The sequence below is a fragment of the Haliotis rubra genome, unplaced genomic scaffold, assembly GCF_003918875.1.
Source record: "Haliotis rubra isolate DU_JTF1 unplaced genomic scaffold, ASM391887v1 Scf261, whole genome shotgun sequence".
Taxonomy (NCBI): domain Eukaryota; kingdom Metazoa; phylum Mollusca; class Gastropoda; order Lepetellida; family Haliotidae; genus Haliotis; species Haliotis rubra.
In genome coordinates this window covers 692,906-711,307 of record NW_025766681.1, presented here as the reverse complement: position 1 = coordinate 711,307, position 18,402 = coordinate 692,906, and the positions used below count along the sequence as shown (strand labels likewise).

The following is an 18,402-nucleotide window of genomic DNA, read 5'->3' as shown; positions in this document are numbered from 1 at the left end:
TTACATGCTATGTCGGCAGACCTGGCGCTGACTGTGTTCCATCCAGATCGTGTCAGTATTTGCCTCCCGGATACTTACCGCCCGAAGGTCGATCACGCTTTCCATGTGACAGCTCCTATCGAATTTCCTACTCTTACCCAGCCTTCCACATCGGGGACCTCTCCAACGAGCACTCACCCGTTGGATGTTCGGAAGACTCTCAAGGTCTATATCACACAAACACAAGGGATCCGTACGGGTACCCATCTGTTCTGCTGTTACGGTGGCGGGAAGGCTGGGGTGCCAGCGAGCAAACAGACCCCGTCTCGCTGGCTTGTCTCGGTCATTTGTGCTGCTTATCAGGCTAAAGGCAAGCCTCCCCCTGAGGGGTTGAAGGCTCACTCGGTCAGGGCAGTAGCCACATCAAAAGCTTTTGCATCGGCACTACCCATTGACGAGATATGCTCTGCCGCTATTTGGAGAAGGCCTAGCACTTTTATCAGGCACTATCAGCTCGATACACATTCACGTGATCGTGCACGTTTTGGCCGTTCTGTTCTTTCCAGTGGACAGTGTCCTGCCACCCTGACCGAGTGAGTCTTGGTTATCTGGTTAGTTGACGCTGCTTTCAGTTGTGTTTATTGATATATCCGCTGTTGTGTGATCTAACTCCTTTCGATTCTCTCCGGAGATTATGGTCGGTTGTGAGTTGGTTTCTCCCCCTACGGTGCTCTCTTGTTTATTTTCGCACTGTGTGCGAACTTGCTATGCTTAACCTACGAGGTCGGTTCTAAGTACCTATCCTCCCTGTCGGTTACCCTCCCATAATGCCTCTCGCGGAAGCTCCGGGACACGTGACAGGTGAGTGTTGTGGTGTCTGTTACATTATTCCTAACGATCGCTATTCATGTGTACTTTGACAGAATTCCCTCCTCCCTGGCCTCTGGTCTTTGGGAGTCTGTGTTTATGCATATATGTACCCCAAGGACGATCTCTCTGAAAAAGTATTAACTAAACCTGCAGAGGCTTCCAATTCTTTGAAGAGAGTCGTCCTTGGGGTAGGGCCGCCCACCTCCCCGCAATTCTTTTCACTGATTTATTCGGCAGAAGGAATGATGATACGGGCCTAGGGGCTTACCTGGTTGGCTGCGCATGCGTAGCAGGAAGGTAACTCCACGTTGTGGGGTCCGTATAATAAATAAAAAAGATATTATTTATTGTACATTATTTTTATTAAAACATTGATACAACTGTCACAGGACATTTTCAGCCGCAGAAAATGCATATATGTACCCCAAGGACGACTCTCTTCAAAGAATTGGAAACCTCTGCAGGTTTAGTTAAGTTTTGCTGAAAGATATTAAGAAGTTTTCGAGTTGTGCTCCGGAAACGAAACCCACCCCTCCCTTTTGGGACTAAGTCCAAATCGTTTCCATGGAAAGCCGGAAAAATAAAAATGCCAAAAATCTGCAAATAGCAAAAGGCACCGCTTAAGGTTCTGTTTGATATATCTACCAAGTATTGTTGAAAAATATTGAACGGTTTTAGATTTAACAAGGGTCTTACAGTCCCGTACACCCTTTCAAAACACTGTGTGACTAACAAGATTACTGCCACAGTAACCTTACATCAGATGGCAAGTGAATTAATTCCACTGGAACATGGGAAACTTTACCACAATGTGCTTACACATCAGTGCTAGTGTTAGCTTCAAAGTATTCCAAGCAATTCTTAAGATAATAGTCAAGTCCCTGGTACAACACTGGGTAGTAATCACAGCAAGCACCTGTCAGCTGGACATAGTTGGAGGGTGGAACAAGGTGGAACACACTGGTACGCTCCAGGAGCAGTGACTGGAGTCCAGTCTTGGTTATTAAAATGGGTTGTAATCATATAAAGCACCTGTCAGCTGGACATAGTTGGAGGGTGGGACAAGGTGGAACACACTGGTACGCTCCAGGAGCAGTGACCGGAGTCAAGTCTTGGGTATTAAACAGGGTTGTAATCATATAAAGCACCTGTCAGCTGGACATAGTTGGAGGGTGGGACAAGGTGGAACACACTTGTACGCTCCAGCAGCAGTGACCAGAGTCAAGTCTTGGGTATTAAACAGGGTTGTAATCATATAAAGCACCTGTCAGCTGGACATAGTTGGAGGGTGGGACAAGGTGGAACACACTTGTACGCTCCAGGAGCAGTAACCGGAGTCAAGTCTTGAGTATTAAACTGGGTAGTAATCATATAAAGCACCTGTCAGCTGGACATAGTTGGAGGGTGGGACAAGGTGGAACACACTGGTACGCTCCAGCAGCAGTGACCGGAGTCAAGTCTTGAGTATTAAACTGGGTAGTAATCATATAAAGCACCTGTCAGCTGGACATAGTTGGAGGGTGGGACAAGGTGGAACACACTGGTACGCTCCAGGAGCAGTGACCGGAGTCCAGTCTTAAGTATTAAACTGGGTAGTCATCATATAAAGCACCTGTCAGCTGGACATAGTTGGAGGGTTGGACAAGGTGGAACACACTGGTACACTCCAGGAGCAGTGGCTGGAGTCCAGTCTTGGTTATTAAACTGGGTAGTAATCATATAAAGCACCTGTCAGCTGGACATAGTTGGAGGGTTGGACAAGGTGGAACACACTGGTACAGCTCCAGGAGCAGTGGCTGGAGTCCAGTCTTGGGTATTAAACAGGGTAGTAATCATATAAAGCACCTGTCAGCTGGACATAGTTGGAGGGTGGGACATGGTGGAACACACTGGTACGCTCCAGGAGCAGTAACCGGAGTCAAGTCTTGAGTATTAAACTGGGTAGTAATCATATAAAGCACCTGCTCACATAGTTGGACATAGTTGGAGGGACATCAGCTGGACAATCCTGGTGGAACAAACAGGGTTCTTAAGAGCTACAATCCAACAGAGTTTGATTTACAGATATTTTATGAGGTTAGAGGTCCATGTAGACTGGAGTGTGGTGCTCATTCCATAAAGCTATCTTATCAACTGTTAAGTATGTGGGACACAATCATCTTAGCACAAACATTCTTTTGCAAATACTGTAACTCTTGTTCAAAGAATGTCCACTGATATAGTGTCTTCAAGAGGCTGTACTACAATCTCTTTAAGGCACAAGATAGTGTGTTCACCTACCTAGACAATAGTGTCTTCAAGAGGCTGTACTACAATCTCTTTAAGGCACAAGTGTTCACCTACCTAGACAATAGTGTCTTCCAGGGCTGTACTACAATCTCTTTAAGGCACAAGTGTTCACCTACCTAGACAATAGTGTCTTCCAGGGGCTGTACTACAATCTTTTTAAGGCACAAGTGTTCACCTACCTAGACAATAGTGTCTTCAAGAGGCTGTGAGGTGAGGTGAGGTGAGGTGAGGTGAGGTGAAATTGGATTTAAGGTCGCGTTTGAGAATATTTCGCTCATATGACGACGTGCATGCGTGTATGTGTAGGTGCAGCTGCTTGTACTAGCCCAGACTTAAGCTGGTTTTATAGTGCTAGCCCACTGAGATACCATGCCGCAGTAAAGCAAGAATACCCCACTCAGACACATTATACTGACTCCAAGCCGACCAGTCCTTGTTGTACCCATTAATGCTGAGCGCCAGGTAGGGACCAACAAGTACCATATTTTAATGTCTTTTGGGTATGACACGGTCGGGGATCGAACCCGCGACCTTCTGCTCTCTGGGCTGACACTCTAACCACTACACCACGGAGGCGGTCTCAAGAGGCTGTACTACAATCTCTTTAAGGCACAAGTGTCCACCTACCTAGACAACAGTGTCTTCCAGGGGCTGTATTGCAACCCCTTTAAGGCACAAGTGTTCACCTACCTACACAACAGTGTCTTCCAGGGGCTGTATTGCAACCCCTTTAAGGCACTAGTGTTCACCTACCTAGACAACAGTGTCTTCCAGGGGCTGTACTGGAGTCTGTTGAAGGCACTGTTAGGGAACCTGTATTCCAAGCTGGGCATATGACTGATGTGTGCCTTTGGGTTGTCAGACATCTGTAATACAGAAAATCCTGAGTTTGACCCATGTTCATCTGGAATCATAGAGTGATACAAACAAACTGTCTTAGTCTGGGTCCAGGAAATCATGAAACAATTACATAAAGGAATGTCTGCACACATTCACGGAAAACACTCCTGTATAACAATAATTCATAATCTGGAAATTTGTTAATCTGGACCACTTCTTGTCCAGGCCAAACCGTCGCAGATTTCGGCCATAGCAATGTCGAAGTAAGGTGAGCTAAATAATCTACTTACAGCTCCAAATCCAAGTGTAAGAATGTTGTTTACATTCTTCCGTCTAAGCCTCTGGAAAAAGAACGTGTGAGAGTGTGTTTGTTGCATAAATCCAGTCAGCAATATTGCTACCAAAGATGGCAGCCTGTAAATACTTGAGTCTGAACCTGACAATCCTGTGATTGATATTGGGAGCTATAATCCACACAGTTGGGGAATGATAACACAATAAACCAAGCCACAAGCCTAACCAGATCCATTAAGCCACCTTTTACGAATTACAGAGGTTTGTTGGGTCCAGTTCAAACCTGGAATTCACAACAAGGGGACTGACTGACTGACTGAGTTTGGTTTTACGCCGCTTTTAGCAATATTCCAGCAACATCACGGTGGGGGACACCAAAAATGGGCTTCACACATTGTGCCAATGTGGGGATTCGAACGCGGGTCTTCGGCATGACGAGCCAACGCTTGAACCATTAGGCTACCCCACTGCCCCGATCACAACAGGGGACACCCAGCTCATAATGAAAGATTATACCATTAGTTGGACATTGCTACTTGAAGAAAGAGGACATCATGATCACTTCAAAAAACTTTTCACGAAACGAGGTGAAATATAGACTGGACACATGAAACATTCCACTTTTTGTATACTTTCAGTTATTGATTAACTAAATTTAAACAATGTTAATCCCAGAATTTTTTTATTACAGAAATCCAACTGTAACTAACGACACTTTGTAAAACGGACCTCGATGACTCTGAGGATGACCTCCTGCTGGTGTGAGACTTGACTAAGGCTGGTGGGGAGTTGTCCCCCCTGACTCTCCGTTTCTGCCACCAAGGTGTTGTGCAGGAAGTTCACATATCTGAAAGAGAAGTGCTCACCGACACCAAGTGTTCCAACCTTCACATTGCACATATTTCACAAGAGGTTCCTTCTATGTCCGTTCTAGTAACCAAGAAGTTGAGTCTGGTCAAATGCACTTCACTTCTGGAACAACACCAAGGGGTGGCCCTTATGAACCAGCTAAATTTTGTTTATGTCCATCTTAAACACCAAGATGGTAAAGCATATTTACCCAAGGGTGTTACCACTGTGGAACAGCACAAGTCTGTCAATGTCCATCCTCCTGGTCGAGTTGGGTGGTCAAACACTTAGGAACCGTTGATAATTTATGGCCTACTGATGGGGGGTAGGGGGGGGGGTATAAGATGATTTTGTTTTGTTCTGGGGAGGTGTGTGTGTGTGTCTTGGGTTGTGTCATCAGTTTTGTACACATGGACTAGAGGAGGGAGCCATTGATTACATGAGTACACGACATGCAGGTTGTTACACTTACTTTGTACATATATTTTAGGTGTGGGGTGGGGGGTTGGGGGTGGTGTGTCATTCACATTGGACATGCTTCTCCTTAAAATCATCATCGCCCTCCCTAGCCATAAATTATGAATGGTCCCTTACCAGCATGGGACATCACCAGAGGTCAGTGTCCATCATACTGATCCAGGTGGTTCAACACTTACCCAGTGGGATCGCCATCGTGGCCACCACAAGTCCGTCAATGTCCGTCCTACTGTTCCAGGTGGTTCAACACTTACCCAGTGGGATCGCCATCGTGGGCCACCACAAGTCCGACAATGTCCGTCCTACTGATCCAAGTGGTTCAACACTTACCCAGTGGGATCGCCATCGTGGGCCAGCACAAGTCCGTCAGTGTCCGTCATACTGACCCAGGTGGTTCAACACTTACCCAGTGGGATCGCTATCGTGGACCAGCACAAGTCCGTCAATGTCCATCCTACTGACCCAGGTATAGAGACTGGTCACTCCATGATACAGGTGCTCAAATATTCGCCACACCTGCAACCCAGCAATGTAGCTGCTACACAATTCTCTCAACATCATCACTGTGACCTCACAGTGACAGCACAGAATGCAATTCTCATATTTATCAGACACTACAAAACTGCAAAAAACCAAAATGTAATTTTCTGAATAAAAATGTAATTTTTAAAGTAAAATTGATATTTTATACTTATCCTGACTCATGCTTATTGCTTGTCTCCCTTTCCTTGTGAATGCTAGTGGAACACTTGAATCCCCTTTTGAAGCTCCCTTAAAAAAAGCGGACGTAAAATCACCTACCAGGAGTCACCTCCCTTTCCAGGTTTTGGCGGGAAACGGCGCCACCTGTCTCCCATGCTCTTCACGCTCTCCGTATTTTATAGCCCGACACACTGATTTACTGGGAAATCCAGAGTGCCTTGAGGGGAGGTTGGGAGGGCTTACTTCATGAGTAAGTATAAAATATCAATTTTATTCAGAAAATTACATATTTTTCCTTATCCTGACTCATGCTTATTGCTTGTAGAATCCGACGGTATAGGTGGTGTGTCAAGCCACCTCTGGATTCCTTAGTGAAGAATTTACGTCCTATATACCCCCATGGGAACTTTAAATGGCACTGCTGCTGTTGATCCATATCTCGAAATAATTTGGTATTTTGTGGGGACCACAATATATCAAACTCTTCTGTAATCGTACATGTGGATTTAAATATCAAGTGGAGTAGTGACCTGGAGTAGTGTCCAATCCGTGTACCAGTAATTCCTTACAAGTACAGGGTCCAATATTCAAGCTAGTCTGTTCTAGACGTGTACATGGACTATAAGCTCTATTCCTTGGAGTACGAGCTTTGCATGACATGCGATAAAAAGGGCGAGATACATCTCAGCACCTTTGAGGGACCGTCAGTTGTTGAGCTACAACCAGGGGTCCAAACTGGTGGATACCGGAGACGTCCTGGTAGCAATGTCTCTGATGTAGTGGTTAGCAAATACTGTCTCCGATTTCCAAAAACACCCTTCCATGATCGTGGATATTGAGCAGTTTCCATGTAGAGCGAGTGTAGATGCCAGTGCTCTAACTTCGTGTGGATTGGAGGCTCGAGGAGGCTCAAGTCCGCTGCCTTGTAGGCTCAGAGAGTATGATTACTCTCATCCAAACTGATATCGTAGTAACGTAAGATCTCTGTGGGTGTCTCCGACGATATGGGGATGAAAAAGATTTTTGCTGGTTTTAGACTTTGTAGATATAAGCCTGACTGACACATTGATATATCTTGTATATCCTGTGGACCAAGGATTGTAGATAATGCAAAACGTATCCGTTGACCTGGCAGTTGATTCTTAGCTATGAAATCCCATCTCAATCCTAGATGAACCGTGTTGTGACGTGTGTCAAAATGTATCCGTTCGAAGTCCAGCGATGTAGCCACGTACGCTGTAGCCAAAGATCAGAAATAGCGTTTTCTGTGTAAGAAATTTGTAAGAAGTTCTTTCTAGTGGTTCGTACACATCACTGGTGAGATGTCGTAATACCACGTTGAGATCCCAAGCCGGCGCTTTAAATTTCATTTGCTGGTCCTCCAGTTTAAAAGAGCGTGGGAAGGCCAGTAACTCTGGCACTTTCGTTAGTTTCACGCCTGTCTTAATAGTGATAACTGAGCTGAGAGCCGCTAGGTATGTAGATAATGTCGAACCTTTTAATTTCTTCATTTGTCTGAGATGACAAAGATATTTCGCCACTTGAGGATGTGTAGCTTTCACTGCCCTGAAACCTTTCCTCGATGCATATTTCTCAAAACTTTGCCACTTGTCGTCATACAAGTTACAAGTAGATCTGGGTAAAGCTAGTGTCACTGCTTTCGCTGCTCTGGCGGAGTATCCTCTTTTCGAGGACTGGAAGTTGTATTGGTTGTTTTTCCGATTTCTTGTAAGAGAACGGGAAGCCACGTTCTTGCCAGCCAGTAAGGCGCGACCAAAATCAGTTGTAGATTTTTTGTCTGCCTGATTTTCTGTAATACCTGTGGTTTTAACGCTGGCGGAGGGAACGCGTACGCGTTTAGTCCTTCCCATGGGAAGCTTAGAGCGTCTGTCGCTCATGCTTGCGGATCGGGAATTGGAGAGACGAATGTTGCCAGTTGATTGTTGAATCTTGTGGCGAATAGGTCTACGAGTGGAGATCCTATCGTCTGTATGATGCATCTGAACGCTTGTGGATGTAACATCCATTCTGTTGGGGATGGTTGATGTGGTCGAGATAGCGCATCTGCTATTACATTCCAGGCTCCCGGAATGTTTCAGATTGTCTATAATGTTGAATAGTTGAAAGCTGAGGTCTAGAAGATTCCAAGATCTTGTTGATCCTTGTTTGTTTATGTAGAACGCCACTGTTGAGTTGTCCGTATGGATCATCAATTTTGTGTTCCTTAGTATGTTGGACCAATGTAGTAGGGCATTTACTACTGCTTTCATCTCGAGCATGTTGATATGCAGATTCATTTCTTGTTTCGACCATTTCCCGGGAGCCACTTCGTTGTCGAGGTGTGCTCCCCATCCGTCCAGTGATGCGTCTGCGTAGAGGTGGACGTTGCACTCCGGCTCTATTAAGTAATTTCCGCCGCAAACATTCGACTTCTGAGTCCACCATAGTAGATATGGTTTTAGCCTGTCTGGTATTTCGAAGGGATCCAGACTGTGTAAGTGGGCGTTCACAAATCTCTGTAGTGGACGCAGTTGTAGTCTCCCTCTGTTCGTCATGTCTTGAGCTGACGTGAGGAGACCTAATAGGCTCTGCCATTCTCGTAGTGGTAATGGAGAGAGTAGAACTTGAGAGATCATTTGTTGAAATCTTGATCCAACGATCCTCTGGAACGAGAATGCGATTCTTCGTTGTTATAAGCCGTATTCCTAGGAATTGCAAGTCCTGAGTAGGCTCTAGTTCCGACTTGAGGAGATTTACTAGCCATCCTAGTTGAGTGAGAAGTCTGATGGTGAAGTTCAGTTGCAGTCTGAGTTGACTGGGATCTTGCTGAGCTTGAATCCCGTCGTCTAGGTAGAACGCACTGCGTAGACCTCGACGATGTAGATATATATTGATGGGCTTTGTCACTCGAGTAAACAACCAGGGGGCCGACGATATTCCAAATGGCAGGACCTTCCATTGGAAATGACGTCCGTTGAACAGGAATCGTAGATATTTCCTTGATTCCGGATGGATCGGGATGTGTAAGTATGCATCCTGTAAATCTATGCTGGCGAGATAGTCTAGCGGACGTATGAGCTGTCGTAGCTGTGGAAGATGTATCATCTTGAACTTTGCGGGTGGTAGGAGGTAATCTTTGTTGAATTTCCTCATGTTGTAAATGAGTTGGAACTTTTCTTTTGAATTTTTCTTTGGTACCAGAAAAATTGGGGAGTAGAAACCTGGTGTGACGCAGTGTTTTATCTCTTCTATTGCCTCTTTCTCTAGTAGAGATGTGATGGCTTCTAGTAGATTTCCCTTCTGGTCTGCAGCGTAGTTGTGAACCAGTGGGTTGATTGTTACTGGTGGTACTGCTTGTAGCTGTATCCTGTAACCTGTGCGTAGAATCTGAGATACGAAGTCGTCTTGAAGAATTCCCCAATTCTTCCAGTAGAGTTGCAGACGTCCACCCACTTGTGAGGGTTGTACTGGAACGGCTGGGGGTGGAAGACTCCAGTCGTTCCGAACCTGTATTTCATCGTCTGGAACTTCTGGCACCTCGAAAGGGCCGACCTCTTCCGTAGTTACCTCTTGGAGCTGCGGATGGGCGACGAAAAGAATCCTTATTTCCTTTAGCGTTGCCTGATTTCTTATCCCTTGCTCTCTGGATGCCTGCAAACTTCGATTTGCCGGAATAACGTTGAGAGGTCTGACGTATTACACTGGCCAGTGTATCGATAGACTTGATCATCATTACTTCTCGGGAATCTTTAGCGACTTCCTTGGCGACTTCATCAATTTCTCCTGCAAAAATGGATGGTGCTGACCAAGGGGCTCTGTAGAGTGTCTTGGTAAACTTCTCGCTCCAAGTACATGAAGATAACAGTCCTTGCCTTCTTGATAACGTTAGGCCTGCAGAAATGGATGATAGGTGTTCAGACATGAACTGATGATCCTTTTTCTGTGTAAGTAGAGCTGAATAAACCATTCTATCTTCCTCTGAAGTTGAATTCTTAAACTTCGAGATGAGAGTCTCGTTGATAGCTCTTGACCTGGCTAGGCCGAAGAAGGTTCGTCTGGTTACTGTGTCTAACTGTGCCAGCTTTTTATCTTCTATCTTGTAAGCTTTAGTCCGAGTGTCATTGATGATCTTATAATTCTCATCTATCTCTGGGGCCTTCATGAAGGGTTCCATGTGGTGTAGAGAGAACTTCTTAGCGTTGAACGACGGAATACTCTGAGTCTGGTATTTAGTTGCCTTCTTGAAGGCTGTGCTGAGGTTGTCTGGAACGTCTAAGACTGGGTCGATAGGTGGCATCGTGAGTGAGTCTATATCATCATTCACCATCAAGTATGATAGTGCTTCGTTGGTCTCCTAGAGGGTGATGCGAGTTCCAAACCGTTGGCCATCCATGACTTGATTTCCGAGTCGGAAAATATAATTCCGCCGTCATCTTCCTGCTCTGAAGATGGATGTCTTCTACTGTCGTCTGAACGAGGAGATCTGTAAGGTGATCTGTAAGACGATCTGTGTGGTGACCTGCGTGGCGATCTGTAGGGCGACCTGCATGGTGACCTTCGTGGCGAACCATACGTTCGTGAATGTGTTCGTGACATCCTACGTGGGGACCTGCGTGGAGATAGAGATGACCATGTGTGCCTTCGCGCGAACCTGCATGTTGGTGAATGGCTTTGTCGAGGGTTGGAGTCTTGTGACGAATCTCTATGACTTCGTGCGGACGTTGATTCTCTTCTCCTTGGTAACGAACCGTTGCGTGCAGGTTCGTGACGAACGTCCCTATTTGACGTCGATGATGATCTGCGTGGGTTCGGTGAACGTCTGGTCCTTCCGTGGAACGTAGTTGGTGCGGATTCCACGTTGGTATGGCTGCCATGTATTCGTGCGGATGCTGTAGTCGAGCTGGAATCTTCCTGTATGCTCTGCAGGACGTTGGTTCCCAACGGACGTGGTGTGCTGCTCAGTTGACCTTCACTCGGGTTCGTCGCAGACGTCGTCTTCGTCGCAGCTCTCTCGCGTGCGAACCGTTGTTCCATCAGGTCCAACATCTGCTGCATAAAGGTGCCTGGGTTGAAGGTCTGCGTTGTGTGTTGTACTGACGACGCATCTGAGACGGATGAGGCTTCTTCCGAAGGGCGTTGATCCTTCGTGCCGAACGTCTGCGTTGATAGGTTGTCCTGCGTGGTCACTGTAGAAGACGTCTTCGTCTTCTTCTTAGATGTGATCTCAGGGATGAGGATGGGCGGCTCATCATAGACATCTACTTCTTCCAGAGGGACGATCTCAGCTGAAAAGGACCTCGTCTTCTGCGTTGCCCCGTGTGGAGACTTCGCCGAAGTCTTAGTTGTAGCTGCCTTCTTCCTCTGGGAAGATGATGCCCTAGTCTTCTTAGACTGCGAAGAGGGTGTCTCAGATGTAGATGACCTCTTCCTCGAGCCAGCGTTGTCTATGGCGGCAACCTCCTCCGTAGACGACCCCGGTAGACCACTGGAATGGTGTATCTGCGCAGACACCAACTGCCGGTCCTCTGCAAGCTTAGCCGGTTTAGACATGTCGTGTAATTCTCGTCTGGACCTGTCCTTTGCACGTCTAGACAGATAATATGAATATTTATAAAATGCAATATCAGACAGATGAAGACACAACTGACAACGAGTGTCAGATAAACATATAGGCTTGCAATTAGGACATAGGTTATGCGGATCAACAGCAGACAAACGATACCTACAACCAGAACAAGATTTCATCAATTGTAAACAATGTGAATAATCACGTAAAAACGTGACAAAAACGGAGAAATTTGAGAATTAATTCCGTAAAATATTGTAGGTAAATGTTAACTAAAGCCTTATACAGCTAATTTAGAAGAAAAGCCTAAATAATAAAAGGATATAAAGCCGTATAGGGGACCAGGTGCTCTCACAACCGCCCACTTGGGCAAATCAGGAGAGAGTGAAGAGCATGGGAGACAGGTGGCACCGTTTCCCGCCAAAACCTAGCAAGGGAGGTGACTCCTGGTAAGTGATTTTACGTCCGCTTTTTTGAAGGGAGCTTCAAAAGGGGATTCAAGTGTTCCACTAGCATTTGGAAGGAAAGGGAGACAAGCAATAAGCATGAGTCAGGATAAGGAAAATAAATGAAAGATTTTCAGACTGTTGAGGTGGGGTCTACTTTGAAGTGGACTGGACTGAGCACTGTTCTTGTAGACACAGTCATGCTGTCATTAGTGTTCTCTTGTCCCAGGACTTCTTTGGAGATTTTTTTTCAAAATGTACTGAAATCAGGCCAGCATGAATGTTTGCTACTGTAAAACTATGGTTGCTTCTGTTATTGGTTCTCGTGGAACCAAGGTCAGGTGCTGCAGAACCACCTCCAGATACAAATCAGGACGTCTCAAGTCTTCTGGTGTTCAAGGTTAGAACTCTTTACTACTGCTACTATGTCTGGAGCTGTGCTGGTCTTCTGATGTCTGGACGCTGCCAATTTGCATCTAATGCGGAGAACTTTAGTGAATAGCATATATGTACCAGTGGTACCCCTCCTTCTTCAACAGTGTGAGTGAGTTTAGTTTTATCCCGCTTTTAGCAATATTCCAGCAATATCACTGCAGGGGACATCAAAAATGGGCTTCACATATTGTACCCATGTGGGGAATCGAATCCAGGACGATTGAATGCCTTAACCTCTAGGCTACCCCACTGCCCCTTTTTTCAACAGGCGGTGAGAAATGTAAAGTTTTGTTCATCTGTTGGGCTGTAGACTGGAAATGAACCCCATGTTGTTGGTGGACAGTGGAATTTCAATGTAACTGACTATGACCGCTTACTGGTTTTACGTGAAATGTAAATGTGCTTCAAATATGTACAAATGTACAGAATGGCCGCAGAAAAAAAATCACTGGGTTATACTCTAATGGGGCAGGATGGAGTAAACAAAAGCATGGATAGTCTGCATCTCCTGCATTTCTGTAGAACTATGGGTATCCGTTAGGGCTGGGACGGGTCCAAATTTTCTACCCAGGTACCCCACCCCCTATTACCCTACCCTACCCGGATAGCCGTTATGTTAATTCCTGACAAGAAATGGCAATATATTCTTCAACTCGGAGGCTAAAATTTCGAGTTTTTCAATATCTTAACCATGTATTATATTCAAACAATTGACTGAAATTATGTCTAAATTTTCAAAGACAATACAAGCTTTTAATCAAGAAAGAATAACCTATTACATTGTTTAATCTATTAGTCACATGATCATTGAGATGAGTACTCGGGTCCGATTCATAACCCACGTGTCCTGGGTATCTGGGTATCCGGGTACCCATCTCAGCCCTAGTATCTGTGCTAGAGTTCCGAATAATAAGATCTTTCCGAGGGAAAAGAGTTGTGGTCCCAAACTTGTGGAAACCAACTGTCCATTATGTGGAAAGCTTGTTTTGCTACCCCTCATCATTTTGGTCAACTGTTGTGCCATTATCAGTAGCTGAATGGCCGTTATTTTCAATGCTGATTTCATGTAGAGTTTGTTGTCTTTACTACTACGGGAAAATTTCTTTGGGCATTTTTAAAATTATTTCTGGAGGTATTTAGGTGTGACCAATGGCCAGCCTGTAGGCATATAGTTGGGAAGCGGTTGACATGGGCCTCACAAGACAGACCAGCAGATCCTTTACAGAGGTACTAGAGAAGCACTTCCACCGATACACCTTTCCATTTTGATTACATTTTACACGAGTCGGGGTTTCACACAAATCAGCTTGAATTTGCAGACCTGTTTTTTTCTGTGTTGATAAACAGATACAATATATTCACATCACATACACCGGTCCAACCCGCTCTGAGGATTATTGAGCCGTCATGCTTCATTTACATAAAACACAGTCTCCCACCTGACCTGTTTCCCCAACCACGATGAAGGCATGCTCTGAATGCAGCACTTTGTACAATTTGGTCGAACTGACATTTCTGGATGAAGTAGCTGAAAGTGATGAAGTCATCATATTTTTGTTCCCACTCAAACAACTGACCCTACACAGAAAAATATGTTGTTCTATGCCAGTGATAAACCACCAAAATATTGATGGCTGGTGCAATGTTCAAGCAAGTGTTTTGAATCTAAATTAAACAGTCTATCGGTGTAAAGCACCTTAAAAAACAATCAATATTTTCCTATTAAGTTTTAGCTCTTTGAGCACGCACGCACAGAAATATTGTATATATATTGAAATTTTGTATTAACAATAAAACATCATTCAAGACGTCACTTATCTAAAACTACTGACAGTAGATTCTCCAGGCAGATTAAAGTCAGATTTTCCTTAATAGTTTTGTATTTAAAAAAATTAAAGGTTTTCCTGATACATCTAAAGATCATAACGAAAGGAAATTTGGATTGTTGTTTAATGCCATACTCAGCAATATTCTAGCTATATGGAAGCGGTCTAAATAATTGAGTCTGGATCAGACAATCCAGTGATCAACAGCATTTGCATCAAACTACACAATTAGGAAGTCTGACCACCAGATCCTGCAAGTATGGGTTGCTAAAGATCAATTCTGACCCGGATCTTCACGGGTAAGTAAGGAAAGAATATGTGCGACCTGTAACCCGAATCCCACTTACCCAAGACTATGTAAGGGTCGGTGCCTTATTGACTGAATGCAGGAACTAGGTTACCACTATGTATTTGACTCATATAGGTGTTCAGAGGTTAGACACCATGTGACACACTTGGCCAGCACATGGACAGATAAATCCCAGAAGTCCACCAGGAGTACAAATACAGCTGAGTGGTTTTGTATCCGTTCAATGAGAACATGACAATAATACGAACAGCAGAAACTTCAGCCCACATCACTTGGGCATGATGACTCGGACAGACTCCTATTGACACATTCTAATTTTAGTCATCTCAGAAAAATTAGAGCACCCGTGAAGATCCAGGTTAGACCTGGTCATCAGTTAACCATGCTTGTTGTAAGAGGCCAGGATCAGATGGTCAGGCTGGCTGACTTGGTTGACACATTTTATCGCATCCAACTTGTGTAGATCAATGATCATGATGTTGATCACTGGATTGTCTGGTCCAGACTCGATTATTTACAGACCACCGCCATGAGGGGAATCAAACCAGGGTCTTTGGTGTGATGAGCGAATGCTTAACCACTAGGCTACCCCACGATCCTGTTAACGTCATGTTATCATTGATATGTTGGTCAGTTTAACCAAACTATAACTAATTATAACAATATTAAAGGCATCCTACAGTCCATAATTAAGATAAAGTTAAAGGCACTATTTCACACCACACTTCTCTGAAAATAAATAATGCATTTCTCTCAATAAAACTAAATATCAGCCTTATCATATAATTTACTTGAAAAAATTACGTATTTTGATTACGATATTAAATTAATAAAGTTCAAATGAATTAATACAATCCTCTGTTATTGACCAGACAATCTCTCTTGCTGACAAAACATTAATATCCCAAAGTAACCAACAGAAGTATTACCCAAATAAACACAATATCTATATGATTATGATACAAATAACATTGGCAAGCAGACATTTTGGAAACAATGTTTAAAATTAAATTAGATCTTTATAAGCAGATTTGAGCGACTTTTTTACTTGAATCTTATACACAACATTTCAGTATATTTTCCTCACTTATGTTGATAACATTCTATTAACTCTCTAGTCGTGTGATACTTGACAAACAACTTATTATAACATGCACAACCCCTTTGTTGAATAAATAAAAGAAAACTAAACCATGTATTTACTTGACAGTTTGTTGTAAATTAAACACTGCCGCACAGCACGTGCCATATCGAAACAACCAAGGACCTTCAGTTATGGCTGTTAACATACACCACAGAACAACCATAAATCTCTGAAGAAACACAAACGGGCAGGAGAACAAATGGCTGCAGAATACATTTGCTAAACTTGGATACATTGAGCTATATTCCACCAAAACAGTTCATTTTTCTATCAATGAATGAGTGAGTTTAGTTTACGCCACTGTCAGCAATATTCCAGCAATATCATGGTAGCTAGGGGGACTCCATGATATCGAACCTGGGTCTTTGGCGTGACGAACCATCGCTTTAACCACAAGGCTACTCCACCGCCCCATATAGCTGGAATATTTGGAGTGGCGCGTAAAACTAAACTCACTCACTCCCTTCAATGAATCATACCACTAAATACAAACTGAGTCCCTACAGTAACCATGGTAACGATAAAAATAAGAAAGATCCAGGATACAGACCCAGGACTTCATTACTACAGCATGCCACAAATACCAGTGGTGCCTTATAGTGCTGAGAATTGGTTGTAAACCATGATTAACAATTGAATCATCATCACTTATTTACACTGGAATAGACCAGTTCGCATCACATAGTTCTGTTTTTCAGTATGAAGAGCACTGAAGACAACCAACACAAAAACATATTTCAGCACTTTATTTGAAAAATAAAACACAGGTTTCACTCTCTCTAAAGTACTAACTTGTGAGCAATGAATTTATCTCACAAAACAAAACTGTCAGTCTTAAAACACCAACACAATAATTGGTATAATATTCTTTCTATAGATACAAACAGTTGCAAACTTGAGGGGACAATATTCTTATGGGTTTGATTATTGAAAATTGTCTTTGATTACTTGGATCTTACAATGTATTGATTTAAGATATTTTTTATATCTAAGGACAGTTGAAAACCTGAAAGAGGAATTTTTGTTATTGTTATATAGATAAGGAAAAATTGCATTTGATCGCTTGATTGTTTCCATCTACGGATGGTGAATGTTGAATCATGTATCCCTAACAACTACCTTTGGTGACACTTCCGTCTGAGGGCATGTCTGCGACTCGATGTTCACAGAGCTCATGATCTCGGCCACTTCACACGTACTTCTCTGGAACAACAGACATCTCTCTTCTTATCCTTGTGCTGACATGACTGTATATTCTGAAAAGTATTGGAATACATTTTCAAAAGAGTAATATGTTTGTAAGTTTCAAATGACAAGTTATTGTTATCATGAGTGTACGTAGATAATAATTCATTTTATAAATGTTATGCTATTTTCATGCTGATAATCACAAAATTTCAGAAAATATTTCTGAATGAATGTAATGATGCCATGACGAGACACAATTGCATATCAAACTTGTCAACAGACTATTTTGGACAAGTACAAAGATAAAAAATGTCATATTTTTCAATGTGTCACTCATAAAGATGTTCAGATGTATATTACAGATCTTAGAAAGAGCTCTGTGAAACATTCTTTAGATAAAGCTCTGTATAACAAATAACTAACTGATCAACCAGTGTCCTTGAAAGTGTGCAAGAAAGTAACAAGAAGTTTGTTTGATGTTTAACATCACACTCAGTAATATTCCAGCCATATGACAGCGGTCTGTAAATAATGAAGACTGGACTAGACAATCCAGTGATCAACAGCATGAGCATCGATCTGAACAACTGGGACATGTCTCAAATAAGTCAGCAATTTGTAATCCATTTGCAAAGATTACAAGTGATACAGTAAAAACTGTTTTCAACGATTTTGAAGTATGTTATTTCATTGCACTGAGATATGTTTAGCTTGTGACGTTCAAAATTGCCGCCACGTGCAAATTACAGTATTCGGTCAAGATACATGCAGCTGAATGCATTCATTGATACATTGCAAGTGATGTGTCAGCATATCAACCCCATGTGTAACACAGCAAGCAGTACGAAAGGGTCTTTCGGAACTGAGGTATTGAGAGTTTTGAACAGACACCTGCAGATTACCTGTAGTTCAACATTTCAGCAAGAGAAATAATGTAAGGGAGGTAACTCTGTTGTATCGGTGACCTGTTAATTTGTTTCCCATGGAAAACGAGCGAAATATGACACCGTAAACAGTTGGCGCTGGAGTAGATGATTGAGAAATGAATGCCGAATTGTAAAACCACTATGTAGCAGGCAGTTCCGAAGAGCTGACAATGAAATAAATCCTTTTCCATTTTTTAAACACAAGGGGACGGCCATGAATATTTGAGCCGTATGTAACATTGAGCTTAGACGGTGACCTAT

The 18,402-nt window shown here is 43.4% G+C and overlaps 2 protein-coding genes across 4 annotated transcripts in view; both read right to left on the bottom strand.

The window, feature by feature from the left end:
- The window catches only part of LOC124280173 (telomerase reverse transcriptase-like), a 97,086-nt gene extending 94,789 nt beyond the window's left edge, over positions 1-2,297 (bottom strand). Inside the window, exon 1 of one of the 3 annotated variants that reach the window (XM_046716070.1) lies at positions 2,230-2,297. The gene's annotated coding sequence lies outside the window, so the exon portion shown is untranslated. Of the gene's footprint in view, positions 1-1,765; positions 1,846-1,881; positions 1,960-2,229 lie in introns of those variants that run through there. The other 2 variants (XM_046716068.1, XM_046716069.1) reach the window with 2 other exon arrangements.
- A 1,590-nt stretch (positions 2,298-3,887) lies between these two features.
- On the bottom strand, positions 3,888-18,147 carry LOC124280156. Its single transcript, XM_046716041.1, has 6 exons — positions 18,118-18,147; positions 17,147-17,283; positions 6,005-6,114; positions 5,002-5,119; positions 4,269-4,319; positions 3,888-4,004 (listed from the first exon to the last, which is right to left on the bottom strand). Exons 2-6 carry the CDS (start codon positions 17,201-17,203, stop codon positions 3,888-3,890), a joined length of 453 nt encoding a protein of 150 aa, XP_046571997.1. The 5' UTR covers positions 17,204-17,283; positions 18,118-18,147.
- Positions 18,148-18,402: the final 255 nt, after the last annotated feature.